The sequence below is a fragment of the Chaetodon auriga genome, chromosome 10, assembly GCF_051107435.1.
Source record: "Chaetodon auriga isolate fChaAug3 chromosome 10, fChaAug3.hap1, whole genome shotgun sequence".
Classification (NCBI taxonomy): domain Eukaryota; kingdom Metazoa; phylum Chordata; class Actinopteri; order Chaetodontiformes; family Chaetodontidae; genus Chaetodon; species Chaetodon auriga.
In genome coordinates, this window is record NC_135083.1 from 18,762,869 (window position 1) to 18,784,330 (window position 21,462).

The 21,462-nt window shown below is 42.6% G+C and overlaps 1 protein-coding gene across 1 annotated transcript; it reads right to left on the reverse strand.

Annotated features, from left to right (window-relative positions):
- Positions 1-12,128: 12,128 nt before the first annotated feature.
- Positions 12,129-20,303, reverse strand: dalrd3 (DALR anticodon binding domain containing 3). Its single transcript, XM_076741712.1, has 13 exons — positions 19,854-20,303; positions 18,289-18,596; positions 17,814-18,124; positions 17,024-17,082; positions 16,775-16,876; positions 16,622-16,686; positions 16,290-16,348; positions 16,041-16,123; positions 15,712-15,838; positions 14,730-14,788; positions 14,232-14,348; positions 14,069-14,137; positions 12,129-13,736 (listed from the first exon to the last, which is right to left on the reverse strand). Exons 1-13 carry the CDS (start codon positions 20,085-20,087, stop codon positions 13,617-13,619), a joined length of 1,713 nt encoding a protein of 570 aa, XP_076597827.1. The 5' UTR covers positions 20,088-20,303; the 3' UTR covers positions 12,129-13,616.
- Between the last annotated feature and the right edge of the window lie 1,159 nt (positions 20,304-21,462).

Below are 21,462 nucleotides of genomic sequence, written 5' to 3' on the forward strand. Positions count from 1 at the left end.
TGTTGGGGAGTGCTGAAGTCATGGTCACCCACATGTTTCTATGAATACTCGTGAAAATCTTCACATAAGCTGATCCCAACCTTCAGTATTTGGTGCAGTGTTTCAAACTGTTTCTGTGTATCTGCAGTTTCTCCTCCTTTTTGTCCTGCTGTGACTTTGTGTTTCCCCTCCTTCTCCTGTCTGTCTCTCCTCTGTCTGTCTGTCCTGTGTGTGTCTAACTGCAGGGCGGGGCTGGTAGGTCAGGTCCGGCCTCCTCCTCTCCTGAGCACACCTGACACCAATCACTCAATAATAAGACTCACCTGCTGGCACAGTATAGAAGCACCGGCCCTCCACCCACTATTTAGCCCAAAGTTTCCTCTTGAAGATGAATGATATCACACAAGTTCAAATCTGGTCTTCCCCCAAAATCCAGTTAACAGTTGTGGAGAGCACAGCTCATACACGTTCAACAACACATTCATTGTCTTTAATAAAGTTCAAAGGTCATCATTATTATTCAGATTTAGATTTTAAAACTACACTTAAAGAAGTTGTTGAACAATATGAAGTTTTATAACTGTTATGATTCCGAGGAATCAGGGCAATTACTGGACCAAAGACACGGACAATCAGCAGGAGACCAGAAGCCGTTAAACAACGACGGTTTATTACCGAGGGCACAAGAAATATAGCAACACAAAATCAGCCAAAAACACAACAATCACTACTCCGTGGCGAGCGGGTAGGAAATAACACCTGACTAAGAAACAAAGCAAAACACGAGGGAACAACAGACAAAAACTGTCACAAACAAAACACCTCGGAATAACTAAAACACAAGATCAGCCCAACAAAACAAAAACTCACTACTGGGTGGCGAGCGGGTAGGAGAGACTAGACCAGTACTGGAAAAAGACTAAACAAACTAACAATGCAAGTACTACCAAAAAACAAGGAAACCAGACTAGCAGATACAGAGACTATCACACAGGACAAGAGCAAGGGGACTGGCTGGAGAGTCTCGGCACGCTGCTTAAGACAGGCAGGCAATCAGTGGAGATACGGCTCAGGTGTGACGGTGAGTGACAGCCGCCGCCAGGCCACGCCTCCACTGCAGACACGGAGAGAGAGAAAGATGTTAAAATAAGCAACGTAAGACGAGCAGAGAAACCAAATACGAACACAAATCATAACAATAACTTGGTTCGGGAAGAAAGACCACACCCCGAACACATCCCATGTCTGCACAAGAGTATTTAAACTCACCTAATTCATTCATTTCCCCTTTGACTCAGTCTTCACATCCCTCCCCCCAAGCCCCCTTTTTTCCTCTTCTCTCTCCCTTATCTCTCGTTTGAATACAGGAACCACTGGGGACTTTAACCGAAAATCCAAGAAAATCCAAAGAGACGGCTCCCCCACCCTGAGACTCAGCTCCCCTGGTTCCATCCTGTCTCCACATCAGCAGCTCACACTGGCCCATCATCACACTCTATCCATCCATCCATCCATCCATCCATCTATGACCCGCATTTCTCCCTTCATCCCTCACCCTTCATTGCTCTACCCTCATCCCTTCATCCCTCATCCCTTCATCCCTCAACCCTCACTAATGCATCCCTCCTTCATCTCATCCCTTCATTCCTCCTTCCCTTCATCCCTTGACCCTCATCCTAATATATCCTCCTTCCTCACACATTAAAGCATCATAGATCTGTATCTTATTGGTCTTTTCTTAGTGAATTTTAGTTTAATTCTGCTTTAATTCTCAACACTTCTTCTCAAGTGTTGACTTACTTTTTTTTTATCTGTTTTTCCTTTGACCTAGCTGATATTGTACTTTCTTGCTGTCAGTTTGGTTTATGCATAGATTCAGGAGGCTATAATGAGTCCAATAAGAAAAGCATGAGATATTGAAAAGAGTGAATCAGACTCTGTCCGTTACTCAAAATACAACCTGTCCTTAAGTCTGCAGTGAATTCTGCTCTTTTTTTTTTACTGTTGGTGCAGAAATTGGTTTTATGATGTAGTTCTGCCTGTTTGATTGTTAAACATCAGTGCAAAATGACATCTCCACAAAGCCCTCGCTCTGTGATTCAGGCGTCAGATCTGATTTGTGCTGAAATCTTTTCCTTTTCCCAAACTCTATTGGAGCTTAAGGAGTAATATTTAGTGTTTTCAAGCAGGCAAACGACCGTGAGGTATATGTAAGCTGTGTTCTTTTCCTTCAACGCTCATTTATTCTGTCATGAATGGATGGCAGGCTGTTCCTTTGCCTTTTGATATTTTTTGCAGGATAATTTCTCCCAAGGGCAGAACATCACTGCCACTGCGTCTCCTCCACCCAGCCCCCTTCTCAATGATGAGCCGTAGCCTTAGGCAAGCAACCACAGGTCACAGCAATTAGGTTTACCCAGAATCCTAATTCATATGATTTAATTTAATTCAATTCTCAATTTATTCAATTATTGTATCACACAGGAACCGCTTCTACTAGCCTACCTCTCCTCCTCCACTCTTGTCATGACCAACCCCCCGCCCCACCAATCTCCTGCCTGTCACCTACACCCCCTGCTGCACTTGACAGGCGTATTTGCAGGTGTTTTGGAAATTAATTGAAGGGGCACGCTTCACAAATTGCTCCACATGTTGAATCCAGCAGAATACTGAGTCTCTGCTGCAGAGAGATTACTCCGCACTAGCAGCCACAGTGATATCTACAGCTCGCCTTCGCTCTCACTCTCATCCTCACACCAAATCAAGTCAAGTGCACTGCTGTTTCCGTCCATACGTGCTTGTTCATGGAAAGTTTAGAAAGGACTGTTGGTGGAGGTATGTGTGTCATGGAGCTCTAATTGATCCAGTGCATCAGCATGCCAAACGACTTCCTCTCAGCTCTCTGATTAATGGAAAAGACATCCATTAAAATCCAAACACTGCACATTGCTTTTCAAGATCGGATTTGACACATAAATGATGCAAAGTCATAGAGATGTGAATTACCCCCTCCACGCAAAAATGTGTTTTTGTCGTGGACTGAGTGTCAGTTTTGTTATTTCCTGTTTTATGCAGAAAGTTTACCTCATGTTTTATCTTTAACTTTACTTCCTGTGTGTTGTGGTTGTTTCAGTTGTGTCACCTGTCCCTATTTGTTTCCACCTGTGCCTCATCAGTCCGCCCTCTCCAATGCAGCATGTTCCTGCCTCCCTTTTGCTTTGTTTTGCCCTGGACCTTGTTTAATTTCTCATTTTGGACTTATGCTCCTTTGTTGAATTTATTTGCTTATTTGGACATTTTACTTTGACCCCCACCTACCCCACCAGCAAATAAATTTTGATTTTGTTTGTCGCTGATCTAAATAAATAAAGAAAACTGCACCAGCTCAGCCTTTTTGGTTTTGCATTTTAGGTTCAATCCCTAGATCCTCCTCGACTCATTATGACAGATTTGCTTATTGTTTGTGACGTATCAATGCTGTAGGACTGTTTTCATATTCATCTGCCGAAGGGAGGAAAATTTAGGAGTTAAAGGGGACGTGATGTTAGTGACAATCATGTGGAAACTGGAAACCTCTGTGTGAAAACACTGACTCAGTGAAGTAGGAGACATCTTGTTTCAGCAGATGAACTTTTGAAATGAAATATTTGCATATTCATAGATTCTGGAGTTTTTAAACAAGGGGGAATAAGTGGATGTAATTTTAATCATTTTTAATAAGATAGTAACACTTTTGTGGAATATATATATATTGGACTCAAATTAGTATTCAAGGCAGAGTATTTCTATCTGACTTCTTCACAGATGGGATATTCTATGTTTTTCTTATCAGTCAATCCCCTGAGTCCATCTCAAACATATTGTCCTGCAGCCATTGATAAATCACTAGTGCATAAATCTGTGTCTGAAAATCTCCAACAAATGCATGATAAATACCAAATACCACTTAGACTCTCATAATGATATGTAGCATGTAAAGAATACATTCAGTTTTTAAAACAGTAGACAGGTGTCCATGTGAACACTGAAACATGTTTTGCTTGCTGCACATGTTCCTGCTCTTCATACTATCAAAAGATCCCTTACCGAACATTGAATTTAAGTGATGGGGAAAAAATCCAGTGTCTGTCCTCTTTTTGTTACTGTCCCTCCACTGCAGCTCATCATGGAAACACAAAGTTTGAATTTGTATTTCAAACACTAACTTTGAAAGATACTCACTTGTTTTACACAAAACAAGAATTGTGGATTTTCTTCCACTCACTTACACTGAAAGTTATTATGATCTGTGATTACATTCAGAATGAATTTTCACAATAGGCACGGGACAAACCCAACATGCCTCCATGAATAAACTATGCGACTGTGAGGGGATCAGTTGGATCACCAGAATTTGGCTGAACAGATGTTGATTTGCAGGCTGAGATGGGCTCAGAATGTGTTTTGTGCTCTCTCAGATCTTTTGTCCTTAACATACTTCCACAATTTTAGTCCCAGTTAGGATGGCTCAACATGCATATGAAGAAAACTTCCAGTCACAGGCTACATTTATTATGTAAAGTGTGTGGGCCGGCCAAACCGGCAGTGGTTCACCACCTGCCTTTCCAGCATCCGCCTCTCTCTCAGCATTCCTACTCAGTCAATAAGGAACTCTTTGGCTTGTGGAGGATGAAAACAGCTCAAAATAGAGCATCTTAGCTTCCACACCGTGAGATATGAGCTGTGTGCGATCTTGAGGAGTGTTAAATCTGTTGACATGAATGTCAGAGGCCTATAGAGGAAGCGGACGTCAGACCCGGCGGCGTCTCTCGTCGCGTGAGAGGGGAGATAAATCTGCTGCTGGTTGAGATCGAAGGGAATGAATGTTTCACAGCCCTCCGTACTGCACTGTCATTATTTCTTTTATCTTGTGTTTGGCTCTCTACCATCTTGAGTGTCTGTGGTTCACAAACACACACACACAGTAATACATATACAAACTCATGAAGACAGGAAAACACTCTTCCTGAAAATACCTGCAAACACACTCCCTCCTTCACAGACATAGTTGAAATAATGCAGAGTAGCGGACTTATTTTGGCTGTCCAGTTTTCCAGAGCTTTTTATTTTCTGCACAGACGATGTTGGAGCAGGAAACCCTCCTGGTTAAATCATTGATTCAAAAGCTGATGATCATAGTATTTAGACCCATTTGCCAAAACTGGTGGAAAATACATGATTTCTCAGTTGAAATGATTGAAATGGATGACGTTAGCATAAACCTATAGTATAACTAAATTATCCAACGACACCAGTGTTGTGTTGTCATCAATGTTAGGAACACTGAAGATTTCATTTAAAGCAAACTGTGAAAGGGGGATTTACAGTGTTAAAAAAGACACCAGAGGTTCACCCCACCTCACAGCTCTGTCTGTCATTACACAGCACCTGTCATTCTCATTTCATTTCTGAGTAGCAGGTCACTCTCTCTCTCTCTCTCTCTCTCTCTCTCTCTCTCTCTCTCTCTGTCTCTCTGTCTCTGTCTCTCTCTCTCTCTCTCTCTCTCTCTCTCTCTCTCTCTCTCTCTCTCCCCATGCTCTCTCGCCCCTCTCCCCTTTTTATCTGCTCCATCTCTCTCCTGGTAACTCTTCTTTTCCACTTTCTTTCCTCATTTCCGTGTTTCCTCTCCATTGCACTGTTAACTCCTCACTGCTGTCACCCTCAGTCCATTTCCACCTCATGCATTTACTCCATCCTGCATTCTGTTATCCCCCTTTCTCTCACTCTATCAAGCCTTCTCTCCTTCTCTCTCTCTCTTTATTCTCAGGGGCGTCCCTGACCCCATTCATTCATGTCTCTTCAAGACAGTGGATCCACTCTCAGCGATTACTCTACATGCTCCGCTCTCTCTAACATCCCCTCCCTGTGTTTTCCAACCACTCTCACATCCACCACCACCCCCCCTCCTCTTTTATCCTCTCTCCCTTTCTCCCGCTCTCCTCCCTCTTTTGTCTCGCTCCAACCTATCGCCCGAGGGGAGTGATTGACAAGCAAGCGGGGGTCTTGCAAAGGGGAGTTTCTGATTGGTGGTGAGGGAGATGAAAAGGATAAAGCCTCCTGGACCTGCCCTGACTGCACTGCAAAAAAAGGGTTCCTTGTAATTTATCTTGCGCTCAGCCAGGAGGTGCATGCACATCAAGCATGTTTGAAGTGGCTCCTGTAAAGTCAGCAGCGTTAACTGCTGTAGATTGTTGTGTGAGAACAATGCCATCCCAAACTTAGATGGAATACACAAAGAACAAAGAATCGGACCTTTCGCATTCAACAGCTTCCCTTTTTTTTTTTTTTTAACAGGACTTATTATTTACAAGAGGTTTTATTTTGTGAAACAAAACATAAGTGAACCACAGCTTCAAATTCTTTGACTCTTTCACATAACTTAATTAGTTCAGCTATCAATATTCTGTTAAAGAACTACCAACGGCTGCTTGCTGAGCTCATTAGTTACAGTCCTGAAAGCTCTATTATAAATGGCAAATCAGCCTTTTATCGTTTCTCCATAAAACACCTGAATGTGAACATGTTAGTCAGTTGGACTCCCAGCATGGAGGAAGCTACAACTTTTCCACACTTGAAAGAAGAGTCATCTGAGCACTTTTTAAACAGCTGTGATGGAGATAATTAGTACAGATGACATAACAAATGAGAGGAAACAACACTAAAAGGGCTCATTGGTATTAAGAGACAGATGTTGGCATCTGGCAGCCAGAAGTTCCTCATGTTTGGAAAGCTGAGAACAAAAACATGAATTCAGGATCTGAACCACCGTTACTCATATTCAGCTGCTTCTTCATGTATCGTTAAAACACCAAAGAATAAGAGAGTGGACACATATTAATGATCTTAAGCCTATATAACGTGCATTTTAATGAGAAACACTTGTGCACGTCACCTTTCAGGATGGTCTGTTTTTTGCAGTGTGTCTGGCTGGGTTCAGGACTTGGGTGTCAGCCTGTTAAAAACCTGTCCGAACATCGCCACCGTGTGGTGAACCTGATGCACTGTGGTCAAATTACATCATCGCACTCCTGCCTTGTCTTGCTGTTAGTTTGTTCTGTGTGTAGCTGTGTCAAAAGTTGTGAACATTCAGCAGATCAGACGCCCTGAGGTGGCACACACATGACGAGGCAGCGAACACAGAAGGAACAGAGCGCACATGGCGACATTAGGCGTGCATGTGCTGTACAGAACACTCCCTGACATACATTATGCAAAGAAATGCATATAAAGACATTTGTGAGAGAAGGCAGCAGGCTGCATTGAGAGCATTTGCAGTGCATCCATGCTTGATAATTGAATATTCAAAGTGAGAGAAACCTTTGTGTGAATGTAACTGTGCGAAAAGCTCTGGAAACAGCTGTGTTGTTGCTTTTGCTAAGCACACAACAGACCCGGGGAGCAGATGATTCCCCAAATGAGAAAATCTAATAGTGACCTCCTTATCACCTGACATGCATTTGAGCACGCACACATAGACACACACACAATCACCCCCCCCCCACCCCCACCCCCCCCATACACACATGCTGTTCTCTGGCTGATGCAGTTGGAGACAGGTGGGTTTCGGTCTCAAAGGGAGTATGTTCAGGGGTGCTAAGTGTGTGCGAAAAGTGATGGAAACACAACTCTGTGTGTGTGTTTTGATGGTGTAACAGTATAGAGGAAGGAAGAAATGCTGAACAGTTTTGACTGTAGACAAAGATGGATGAGACAGCATGTCTGTCTACATGTGACTCTAAATAGCTGCTTCTGAATTTAGTTGCAAATATGTGCACACTGCACGTGCACTGCATGCAGGGTGTAAACCTGAGTATGAGAAAACTACATTAGTAAACAACAGACAGGGCCCAGGAGTGAAATGTGGTTTTGACAGTTTCATTTGTTCAGTCGTGGGATATCGTACAGTATCAGGATCTTATGTCAGACGGTGCTAATTTGAGGTGGTTTGAATAATTGGATTCTGTCTTCCTTGTTTCTTTGATACATTTATATTTTTTGAGATCAGACAGACATCTGATCAGCATAAGATGCAAATAGTGACTAAGTGTAAATGGGGTCTGGTCTCTCCCTAAAACTTTAAAAGTCTTTCAAGACCAGAACTGTGTTTAATTCACTTGAGACAAGTCTTTTCACCTCCAAGAAATGAAGTTCATGCTAGTCTTTGTTGGTAAATTGAGTCAAAGTTTAAATTTGACTATTAAAATGATAGGAAACTTGCACATTTTCCCTCTAAAGCTGCGTGAAAAGTGATTTTTTAAATCTTGCTACCAGCATGGCTGTAAGATGGCGTTGACAGTCTGTCTGTCAGTCTTTCTGTCAGCCAATCAGTTGGTCCACCGGATTCAAACGTCTTATCAACTGTTGGATGGATTGTCATGAAACTTGACTGCATGAGGTTCACATTTTTGGCTTTCAGTGAGAGTGAATGTCCTGACAACTACTGGATATATTACCATTAAATTTAGCACAGACATTTGTGTCCCCCTCAGCCTGACTTTTCATCTGGCACCACTATCAGGTCAAAGTTTAGTGCTAATAGTGGAAAATTAGAAGAATTTGTAACATACATACATTTAGCAACAATGGTGAACATTGGAAACCAGCCTCAGAGAGCCTTCAGCATGGCTGTAGACTCTTAGTCCTGTCCTTTAGAGGGACAGGGTGTAAGGCCTGTCTGGCTCTGTCTTAGTTAAGTCTGACTTGAGTTGAAGTGTCATGTTTGCAGCTCTGTACATGACTACGAAGAGGTCACAAGAGTCCGACTGATGATCCCACTGATAAACGATCATATCGTTGATCAGGGAAATCGAGCTTAAGGCCAGCGTTACATTAAAAACACTCCAGCTTTACCTGCTCACTTGTATACCCACTTTTAAATCCTACATGAGCCTGTTTGATCTCTTTGCAAAGCATTTTGTAAAGGCCATCAGGAGAAAGACCATTAGTTCAATGTTGAAATGTATGTGAATTTTAAAGTAATGTGTGTGTGTGTGTGTGTGTCTGAATCTGTGAACTGCATCATCTCAAACAGAGACAGACACAGCTGACTGCAGCTCATTACTGCAGGTCAGGACAGGTTGCGGGAAAGTGGAAACACATCATTAAAACTGCTCTGATCGCTCGCTACGTTTATTGGTTGTCACTCATCATTTAGGCCTGTAAATGTCAGGACTTTATACCAGCATTTCAAATGAAATCTAAAAACTGACTTGTTCTTCTTAATGCGTAGATTTTATAGATTAGATCTTATACTCTGCAAAGGATCCGGCTTTGGATCTTGGTGAAGCAGTCAGCTGCTCTGTGGATGCTGCGTTGGCAGGAAGATCATGACTGCGTGGGCGTGGACCACCTCTCACTCTCCTCGCCATCATGGAGGAAGTGCAGGAAGAAGAAGCTGACAGCCAGAACAGGTGGAAGGCATCTTGTCAGTGAAAACACTGTTAATCATGTGAATAGTTTGCCCTCCTTTTTAAAGAGACAAAGTTCGGCCTGCAAACGTACTGAAAACACGATGACCTGAAAAATAAACTTATACAAAGATGCAGAAAATACCAAAGTACTGTGGTGTGATTTTAGGGACAAAAACTGTAAATGAATACTTGATTGAATGTGTGAGATTCATAAATAGACATTTTTTTATTATTTGAAGAATCAACACTGTGGGTTAAGTTTGTGGGTGTGATGTTCCACTGACACAGTGGTTTCTCTCATGCTCAAATACACACACACACACACACACACACACACACACACACACACACACACACACACACACAAGATTTGACTCATACTTTATCTATCATGCTCATTCACAACCATTTCACAAAATATACCCAGAAAACAGAATCATCCTCACTATTATTTTAATTTGCTTCTAATGATCCTCTTAATGGATAATTAAAATCTTAATTCCTTCATTGTTTAGTTGAGCTAATTGGGAATCAGCCGTGCAGCAGGATTACTGTAGACATTAACCAATAACGCTCAGTTACCATCTTCTCTGCACGGTCTCCTGTCAAGGCTACATGCTGATTGCTGCTGGTGACCTTAACCATGGTGAAGTTCTCCACTAACAGCATTATTATTATTAAGGCAATGAACTGATTTGTCTTTGCTGCTCAGTAAATTAAACAGAACCACTTATTCCTGTCATTACTTTAACATACAACTATTATGACTAACAACTTGTGCCCCTGACTCTCTTTTTTCAATCCAGCACCATGTAAATAAGGCAAAATGTTACAGATCATTAAAGTCAGCAGGTTGGTGTAATCAGTAATAATGTATTGATCCCACAAGTGCACACTTAGCATTGCTTCTGATCAGGGAAAGAGCTGCAGGTGTGATGCAATATATATATATATATAGCACTGACCTCAAGGTGGTGTGTATTGGTCTGGCCCTGCTGTGTGCTACTGTGTAATTTGTCTCACATATAATGACACAGAACATTAGATAGATGCAGTGAAGGAGGGGAAATGCAGGACCTTCTGAAACAGTTACCTTCTACTATTTCATTCCACTTTTTGTTTTTCTAATCATTTTCACTGACTGCACAGAGGGAACAAATATGGAACAAGCAATATAGAAAATGTGGAAGGAAGGAAGGATTTACATAAGGAACGTAAGAAATGACTGGAAAGACAACAGGGCACAGATGGCATCATAAAGGCATCTGCATCTGTATGTATTTGCATATAAAATTAGAAGGAATTTCCAATCTGAATGCGGGAGAACCAAGTGTTTTGATACTGGTTTACTCATGAGAACAAAGATGAAAGGTGCATTACAGTGTGTTTAATATACAGCACAGGGGGTTGTATTATTATTATTATTATTATTATTATGTATGTAGAGATACAGGAGATGGAGAAAAAGCAGCAAAGACTTTAAACTAGGCAGAATACCATGTCAAAGTCAGCAGAGGGCCTCATTTATAAAATACCAAGCTGTCTCTCACTTCACCCTGAATTATAACCATTTCATAAGAACAAATTAATTCACCGCAGGATTCACAGCCTGGGTAATTCATAAAAAATAATTACTAAAGCTTGTGATGAACCACAGAAAAACCTGAGCAGAAATGTGATGTAGCCCCTCAAACTTAGAATTAAAGTCAGGTTTTCAGATAAACTTTGGCTTTTAATCAGCCATTAATCTGGGCTTTCCTTTTCATAAATGAGGACCAAAAGCAGTGATGATTGGCAGAGAGGAGGGAAGAAAACAGCAAGTTAGGAATCCAAGCATGAGGAGGGATGTAAACAGAGAAAAAGGCCAAAGACAAGCAGCACATCGCATTACCAAGGTTGTATCTGCAGTGATGGATGACTCTTTACTGCATATACTGTATATCCTTGCAGTGTGTGGCTATTATTGGATCCATGATGGCCCAAGGGCAGTGTGCGATAATGGAGCACGAGGGGTTTAATCTATAGAATAACAGTATCAGCATCTTTCCTGAAGCCAGAGACAAACACACAGCGAGAGTCTGCCATGGTTATTTTAATTCTGCAGACAGGAAAGACACAGAAACTGTAGGCGGGCAGATGTGTGTAGGAGACAAGTTTGACAGGAATCTTTACATCCAGACGGGCAGATACACTTCAGGGTCAGAGAATAGGACAGGAAGGAACGTTTTTACTGTTGAAAACAAGACGAGGGGATCACTCATCTTCTTTAAAATCAGCATTTTTGGACTCTTCACTCTATCGTTAAAAACATTTGAGTCACCTTGCAGCTGTTTGGCTTCAAGCTGAAAACCCTTCATGTCAGGATTTTCCAAAATCTCCATGAAGAAAATGAACAGGCAGGTACTTGAACTTCCAAAACCAGTGAAGCTAAAGGACAGGTAAGCGTTCGCTCTGTATGAGTATATAACACAGGACAGAATAAAGGGATATATGGGCTCATAGCACAGAGATGGGCATTAGGGTGAAAAGAAGGAGAGATGGGAGAAGAATGTCAGAGATGTTGAGGCCTGAGGGTGAAAACACGGCAGCAAGAGAAACACACCGATGGCTTAAGTGAACATACTGTATATATTATATACAGGCCATCTATTTACAGATACAGTGAGACGATGTAAGAAAGGAAAATATCAAAGTCCCTCATTCTGCATCTCTCCTGCTTTAATACATCACATCCGTGGATAACAAGACAGTCACTGTAAATAAATCTGCATATTAAAAACATCCCATTCCCTTTTCTATAGGAAATAAAACATCAAAAAAAAAAAAAAAAAAAAAAAAAAAAAGTCCATGACAAACAATACACAGACTTTCCAGGGACAAGCAACACTGGCAGGGATCAAACAGCGTTTCGTGCAGTGAGGAGTGAGTTGGAAAGATATCTGATACTGAACGTTAACTTCTCTTCCAACATGAGATATTTACTTTCAAAAGAAGAAAAAGTTAAAACGAGCTATGGCACAATTTAACAGACAGTCATTAACTGGAATGGCAACACGTTTCAGGTCATTATTTTCCCATACCAAAATTTATAAATAACATTTTTTGGCATAAAACTCTTCATATATATTATTTTCATGCCTTGTCATGCATTTCCTAACGTTATGGCGCGATGCCCTAAATGCTGCTAATGTACGGGTTCTGTCACTAACTTATGAACACCTGTTACATCTGGTACATGTCGGCTGATACTGAACATCTGTGATTTGTCAAACAGGATAAATGTGATTAACCAGAGGGCTCTGAATAATAGTATGAACACAGCAATTAAGACTCGTACGCAGAATATATATTCTGTACAGATTTCTGACAATAAATATTCCTGTGGCATTGATAAATGCAAGCTGGGTAACACACACATGATCAGCTGAACAAGGCTTATTAAAAAGTAAAAAGAAATGTCTTGAGGCAGTGACTAAGACACTTACATGTGTTTCAAAGAGGGGAGGCTTTCAGCAACATTAAGCAGGGGGGTGCTGTCATAATAATGAGCTGATTCAGAAAGTTCAGTAAGTCTTACTACGGTTCAGATGGGACATCGTGACCACTGGTGGGATCTTGGCACCGTGATTGTAAAAGCCTCGTGTGTCTGCTTCAGTCAGAGGGCATCTAAACGTGCTGCACGGCAACGTGATTAGAGTGGAGTTTAAAAATTACAAAGTAGGGCTTCGCCTGGGAGGAAATACTGTCCTCCCACCCTAATCCAAATTTAAAGGAATACTACACATTTTGGGAGATGTACTTATGTGTGTGACTACTCCTCGAGCAGGGCCGTTAACTTCGTGCAGTTATGTGTCATAATCCTCCTTCAAACGTTTCCACACTTCAGGTTTGTGCAACATAAATCATGCTAATTAGTGAGCTTCAGAGATGCTAGCTGTTTCCCCCTGCTTCCAGTCTTTATGCTAAGCTAAGCTAAGCGGCTGATTGCTGTCATATTCACCCAACAGACAACAGTACCTCATAACTGACTGGGAAAGGTGTCTTAGCTGGACACATCTTCATCTCTAAATGATGTGTGTATGTGGTGAAGCTACAATTGCAAAACGTGTGTGTGTGTGTGTGTGTGTGTGTGTGTGTGTGTGGTGGTCGGGCTAACAGTGATCACAGGATGAGTGACTTATGCCGAGGCTATAGCTGCCTGATAGGGGGAAGGTTAAGGATGTCCAGAGCGCTGTGGTAGAGCTCTCTCAACGCTCGTAACAGATACAGACGACAAAACATCTGGTTGAAGAGATGAGGCAGCGGCTCCTGGAAGGAGAGAGAGAGAGAACATATAAAATGTTGCTATCCTCCTACTCAGTTCTGGAGCTGCTTTTTTGCTTTTTTTGTATCAGTAATCTCATTCTGATGGTGACAAAAAGTCACCAGGCGGGGCTGTGGGCTTTAACACACTCATCTCCACATGCTGCACAAGAAGAACACAGAACAAGTGCACACCCAAACTTCAATAAATAGATATTTTTAGACATTCATCCACACAAACTCACTGCAGGCATGAACATCTCTTGTGGTTTTAATCCCTTTTCAGTGAATAAATGAATGCATTTAGACATGACTCTGTACAGGAAGCACATCCTCACCCCCAGCACATGGACTCTGTTGTAGTACGAGCTGAAGTCTTTGCTGAGAGACACGAGAAATTTACAGATCTGAGGAACACAGACAAGGATTTGAGTTAGAGAAGCATCTTCACAGCAGACTCTGGTTTAATACACACAAGTTGCCTTTTGATCGATACTCTACCTGTTCAGTCTTAATATTGACTCTGGCCCCTCCGCCTTCACAGTCTAACGCTTGTCCTGATTGGTCCAACAGCTCGGAGAACGGAATGAGGTAATTGAACAGGAGGAGCCACTCGCCCTGTCAGTCAAAACACAAGGACAGCGTGAGGACAGTTTACAGCTTAACAAAAAGAAAAATGAAGGAAGTGACAGAGCAGAGCGCAGAGGGCGTCACGCCGCTGTCCCCACAGCCCGTTACTCCGAAAAATCTGCTACAGGACGGAAAGAAAATCCACACTCTCCCTGTGTGATATGTTTTCCCACCAATATTCCATGAAGACCTGACCCTGACATTTTTATTCTAACTCTTATCAGGCAACGGACACGAGCCGATCAGGCAGGATAAAGGACTGTCGCACAAACTGGTCTTTGGTCCAATGGGACACTTTTCAGACTACTGGGGTTTCAGAATAACGGGCTGTCGGAAGATTTGGAAGTGTAGAAGATAACAAAATGGCACCTCTTCTTTCAGAGCAGAGAAGTCCAGCTGGGAGCCTTCAGGGATTTCTGGGTATAGACCTGCAGATAAAAAGTCAGAAAACCACATGAACATTTGTGCCGATCCACAGAATTCAACTAATACTTTTTCAAAATCTACTGTAGCGATGCAAATACAAGGCGCGTCCCACAACGCACACTCAGCCTCAGTTTGTCAATTAAACTTTTAATTATATAGCACCAAATCACAACAAAAGTTGTCTGAGGACACTTTGCATACAGAGTTTTTTTTCCTAAGACAACAACAACAGTACTTACATTCAACCAGAAATAACACAGGTCACTGTTAACCGAGTGTGGATAACCTGTCGATTACATTTCAAGTCTCGTAGTGCTGCATAATGCAAACATTTGCATATGTGAGTCATGTTTTCTGCCGGATGAGAAGAAGCTGCTGTCTGTTAGCCCTCACTTACTGATGGGACACATGACATATTCCCAAAGACACAAAGCCAAAACAACAAGTTTTATAAATGTGTTTTATTCTTAAACTACTCATAAATAAAATTGTGCCTTTGAAACTACCTGAAATAATCTCAGCTATACAGAATTATTTTTCATTTACACTCAGAATTTCTTCTATAGTACCTCTACAGGTCTTGAACACATGCAAACCTTTTGATATCCAATTTTCAGGATGTCTTTCACAGCATTAAATAGTCTGTGACTATTTAGTTTATGACATAGTGACAATAGCCGAGTCCAAAATCATTCCCTCATTAAACAAACAGTCAGTAAATCTGCTGATTGTGTGCAGTAAATTGACAATTCAGACTTTCATTGTCATCATGTTGTATTTCTAAACAAGGCTAACACAGCTGACAGTGTTGATTTTTAAAAAGTGCTGAGTGGGACACTTCATGCTGTGACTGATCAGAGCATATCATCACACTGCTGCAGAACTTTTACAAACTTTTTAAGAAACAAAACAGCACAGCCCTCACCCTTCTCCACTCCTCTCTCGTAGCTGTCGAACAGCGTGTGCAGTCGGGCACAGTTGTACATCACAAACACTCCTCCTCTCGGGCCTTTGGTGGACACGCCCCCTTCCCTCTGGACGTCCAGTGTCACCTAAACAGACGGCCGTCAATTATTCTGACTCAACTAATTACATCAAAGAGCCAACTGTCATCCACTTCTGCATGAACAGACAGGCGCTCAGAGCTGCCAAGCTCGTCAAGTCAAACACAGTGTTTCTTAATTCATCAGCATGGCACGACGCCACCTGCACGACACGTTCAGGTGCAAACACGCCGCTGTCGTGATGACTCACAGGACTGGTGTGGACTGTCGACAGCAGCTCAAATCTGACAGTGGCAGAGGTCATGACCCTGATGATGTCATCCCACGTCTGACCTATAAGAGGACAGGGAGGAAGAGGAGCCGCTATTTCACTCCAGTTCATTCACTTCATCTGGATATGTCACTTCAATGGCACTTAGCATCAGTCGGTTTTAGAAACAGCGATGATTAACAATGAGCATCCACATAAATGCACACACTTCTTTGTTTGTACACACACCTTCTACTTGATCTCCATATTTCATCTCTGAGGCCTCCTTCATCTGACCTCTTCTCAGCCTGGAGGAGACGAGGAGGAAAGAAACAATAGAAGCCTCATTTACACAGACAGCTGCACTAAAAATACACAGCACCATCAACGCCCACTAGTGCTCTTCTGATTTAGTTTAATTAGAACTGAGACTTTACAGAGCAGGGAAGATCCAATTTGTAGTGTCGTCCATAATAATAAATATTTGTCTGGTGGAGAAACAGTGCAGGACAGGTGGAGGCAGAGAGGAAAGGCAGGAGACAAGAGACACAACCACAGACAAAGAAAGTGATGCTTCTTACTGCAGGTACTGTGCAGCAGTGAGGTGAGAACCAGGAGTCTTCACAGGCCCACACACCAGATGTCTCTGCAGACACAGCAGAGCAGGTAAAAATAGGAACACAATGCAATACATGACTGTGTGTGTGTGTGTGTGTGTGTGTGTGTGTGGTTACCTGTGTGTGTGCTGCTCCACTGGCTCTCCACAACACCGCTATCTGCTGCTGGCGAAACTCATCCTGACAGGAAGTCACATGTAATGCTGTTGCCATGGCTACCTGTGAAAGAGGCAGCAAGGATATACAAATCAATGCTTTGTTTGTCTGTCGTTTTGAAAAAGAGAAAAGGAAATCATCAAGGTGTGCTCATAGACTGCGTGTGCGTGTGTGTGTGTGTGTGTGTGTGTGTGTGTGTGTGTGTCTCACTGTGCAGTCGGCTGTGGCGAGGTCCAGCTGTGCCAGGTGGGAAACACTGTCTCTGTGTACTGAAACAGATATACCAACAACATCTTACCAGCAAATATACAGTACCAATCATCTGTTATCCTACTTTTCTTTTCTCTTACATACAGATTTGGCAACACATGAAACAGTGCCTGATTGTCAAATGAATAGTTTAACATGTCTGGAAATACGACTGTGGGCTTCTTGCAGAGGGTTACACGAGACCACTCTCATATCTGTCCGTTAAAGGTTCGATGATATCCATCCAGCCAATGGTTCCACCCTATTCCACCGATCAATAGGTGGTGGTAATGCTGCAAGATACACAGCAATGCACCATCAAAGGAAGAGTGCGAGCTAGTGATCCTGGATGTAAACAAAGCAAGGTACAAACATATAAGAAAAATCATCTTTGCAAATGTTTAATGACGAAGGAAATGCACTAGACGTTTTTTCAACATGCTTTCTGATGAGAAGCATTTGATCATTTTTGTTGGTTTACATGGAAACTCCACAGGGCAACTTTAAGTATAGACCTGAAACCAGGAGAAAGCTAGCTTAGCTTAGCATGACAACCGGAACCATGGGAAAACGGCGAGCTTGGCTCTTCCCAAAGGTCAAAAAACTCAATAAAATCTACCTACCAGCACTTCTAAAGCTCATAATTAATACACAGTATCTGACTATTTAATTCATACACAAACAGAAATCTAAAAAGGTCATATTGTGGTTTTAGAGTTATGATATCAAATAAGCCCCCTTGTGGTCTCACCTGTGCAGGTACCGAGGCTGGGGTCGTATCCCAGTAGCCCCTCCTCCTGGAACACTCTTTTCAGGTTGACCCTCAGCGCTCCCTCGTTCTCCCCTTCCTCCGCCTTCCTTCCTCCTCCTCCGCTGGTCCTCCTTCCTCTCTCTGTCTCCCTTTCCTTGTAGGGGCAGTTCTCCAGGGCCTCCTGAATTTTCTCCTCCCGTTCCTCATTGGTCCAATTGGCTGGGGCTGTCGGCCAATCGATGCCCAGAGCTCGGAGAAAGGTGATGACGTCGCTGTCTTCAGGAAGTGTGGGACAATAGGACACTGCAAATCTGAGACAGGTAAGGAGACTGGGTCTGATTAAAGCAGCATTTTTAATCTATAGCTGGAACTAACAGGTGTTTTCATAAGCAATTCATCTGCCAATCAGGAGCGTGTTCATTTGATCATTTCCTTCCATTCTCAAGCCCTTTCTGGGAATTCCCTACAGACTCACCCTTGTCTTCTCAACAGCGCCCCCATGTGGTCAGCCAGCAGAACAGTCCTCAGCTGACCCAGAGTCAGTGTTTCAGGGGTGGGTGTGTTGGGTTTAGGATGCAGCGCGGGGCAGTTGAGCACCACGCAGCCTTGCCTCTGACTTGAGGGCTTCAGGTACTCTGTGGCTCCACCTGCCAGGACAGCCCTGAAAGCTGCAGCTCGGTCCACCCTCACCCTCAGCCCCTCACCCATTACCTCCCCACCGGCCACAGGGAGGACCCCACTGCCACAGAGGGACAGGACCCTGGACATCACTGCTGGAGGAACCTGGGAGGACAGACGGAATGATTAGAGACTTGTGTACATGCATGCATGAACACAGAATATGTGAGTGTGTGAGGAGGGAAAGACATGGACAAAAGGCTGAAATTCAGGTTATTACATATGTATATATGCAAAGTATATAAGTTCTTGTAAGATATCTTTGTTAAAAAGCAACATTTGTGTTGAGAATTTGCATGCTGAGACGGATTTACATGAGTATTTCATTGAATGCTTTCACTGTTTACTGTATTTACTTAGAAATACAGAAGACGTGTTTGTTTAGTGGTTGTTTTTTAAGCTCTCATCCGAAGATTTGCATGTCTGAGAAACTTTGTCTATTTTGCACATGCATTTGTGTTTGTCTATCACTGTCAGTGGAAATATGTCAGATTCGGTATCTTCTTCGACCCTCATACCAGTGCATTTGTGAAGTGCACTACAGGAAGAAAAACACATGAGCATCTTCCTCCAGGAGGATGCAGGAACACGCCCACGGACGCAACGTGCCATGAAAGACGCGTGTGTTAAGAAGGGACATCATCTTCATGACGTCACGTTTCTCAAGCTACGCAATAGGCCTCTGCGTGTTTTGCGCCACTCGAGCTGCAGCACAGTTATCTGCGCGTTTCTGTGCGTGTCCGTCTGACCCATATTGCACTGCCACTCGTGGGTTAATAATTAGTGCCGCGGGCTGATAGTGTCTGGTCGATCCTGATGGGGCAAAGTCAGCGGTCACTGTGCAAATCGGGATGTTCAGACGTGTCAGTATCATTCAAACATATCCAGGATTTTAGGGTTATGGATTCACGTCGGTTTTAACCTTGTTTTCCACACAGCTGACTCGACTGAGCATTATAAAGCCGACAGTCCCCATCCTCTGTTCCTATTGGCCGAGTCACGTTCGAAATTGAAAACACCTTCCGGCCATTTAAATATTACTACGCTGTCCCACCACCCTCACCTTAACTGCCACCTTTAGCAGCTGGCCAGGAACTATACTGCTTAGCGGAAGAATAAAATATAGACTTCCTTGGCATTCCGTAAGAAGTTTTACGCGTTAAGATGTGTCTTAACATCAGCGGCGACAAGATACCGTTAAATGTGAGTGTCGAGCGATGATTCGTGTTTTCTACAAAGAGCTTTTTTTTTTTTAACCAAATCGGTGTCTACGTTACCTGTAAATGATAACACCGTGAATTTAACATTTTTAAAACACCCATTAAAATACTGGCAAACCCAACAGGCACGAGCCAAACCGACCTGTCCGTCCGCGTACAGCGTGTGAAGCATCGTGGTCGGCGACAAGAAGTCCCTGTTACGCAGATTTTTAGCGCTGCTCTCCTTGAACCAAAGCTTCTCCGGTTCTGGGAATATCCTGTCGCCGTTTTCCCGTCTGGGTTCGGGCACATTGTCACGCTTCCCCCGCAGTGCGGAGCTCAGCGCCCGGACGGTCGGAGTGATCCGGAGGGGCGAAGACTCCTCGATATTCTCCATCACCACCACCACAACACAAACAGGTGAGCTCGCTGCGAGGCTATCAACACATCCACACTCTGCACATATCTTCTGGTGCTGATACAGGCTGTGTTAAGCTTCAACGCAGCCGAGATACATGCCCGCTTCCAGCCGTGCGGTTAATCAGTGGTCGATGTCAGATGTTTGCCGTAAACGAGGACTGCATTGGCTTTTTTTCCCCCTGTCGGAACTACTGAAGTGCAACCAGTGTTTCTTCCGAGGTGAATTTCCGTGTCGGACCTGTTCCAAATAGCGCCGTCCAGTGTGCGGTACGTTAACTGCAATCTGAACTGCAGTACGTGGCCAAAAGTATGTGGACACATATTCATGCGCAATACAGTATTCTTCCCTCTGCGATAACTGCTTATGTGTTTGTTGTATATTATTATCATTTGATTTTTTTAGATTCAAATCTTGCTGGTCATTTGAGTTCAGTTGTTTGAGCATCTACAGGCCTCCTAAATATCATGCAAACTTTTTAAATGTCTTTGCTGAACTGCTGTCTACCGTCTTTATTGACTTTAACTGTGCGGTAACTGTTGGTAATTCTAACACTCACGTTGAGCAGCATGGTTTTGTATTCTGGACATTGAGGGCCACACCCTGGACTTAATATTCTCAGATGGATTTAACGTTTCTAAGGTTGCAGACCTTGTTGAAAAAGAAATCGCAACATCTGTAAAGAGAGACTTTGCATCTTAACAGAGAAATGCTTCTACTCTGCATGCAGGCTGGACAAGCCTGTGCAGTGAGCTGTGATTTTTATTCTGCTGATTCTGTTTTCTTATTTTAATCTTGTGTTCGATTTCACTGAAACTCTTGTGGCAGAAAAATCTGCTGTTCGTATATTGATATACAAACATGTATTAATACCCATGGTTTTGGAATGAGTGAGTGCAATGTCTTCATAATTTTGGCCGTGTTGTGTATATGCAACACAAATCTAATGTTAATAATGAGCTTTGTCAGTAATATCATTACTACTACCACTACGTAGAATACTAATAACTGCTTATATAACAGTTTCTAAACCTGCTGTGATGGTTATTAAATCCATAAGTTGATCAACCAAAAGTAACAATTTTGGTAATTTATCATTGAAGTTACTTTTAAAGCAACCAAAAGTTCACATGTTCCAGCTTCTCTCTATGAATATTTGCTCCCATGGTGAATACTTCTAGGTCTTGCACTGTTTGGATTATTTATCTTAATAAATAAATAAAATTTAATTTGAATTCATTTTAGGAAATTGTGATGGGCGTTTTTATTTTTGCTTCTTTCTGGCATCTTGTAGACCAAATGATTATCTGATTTATTAATAATGAAAACAATCGTTAGCCGCGGCCCTTGCAGC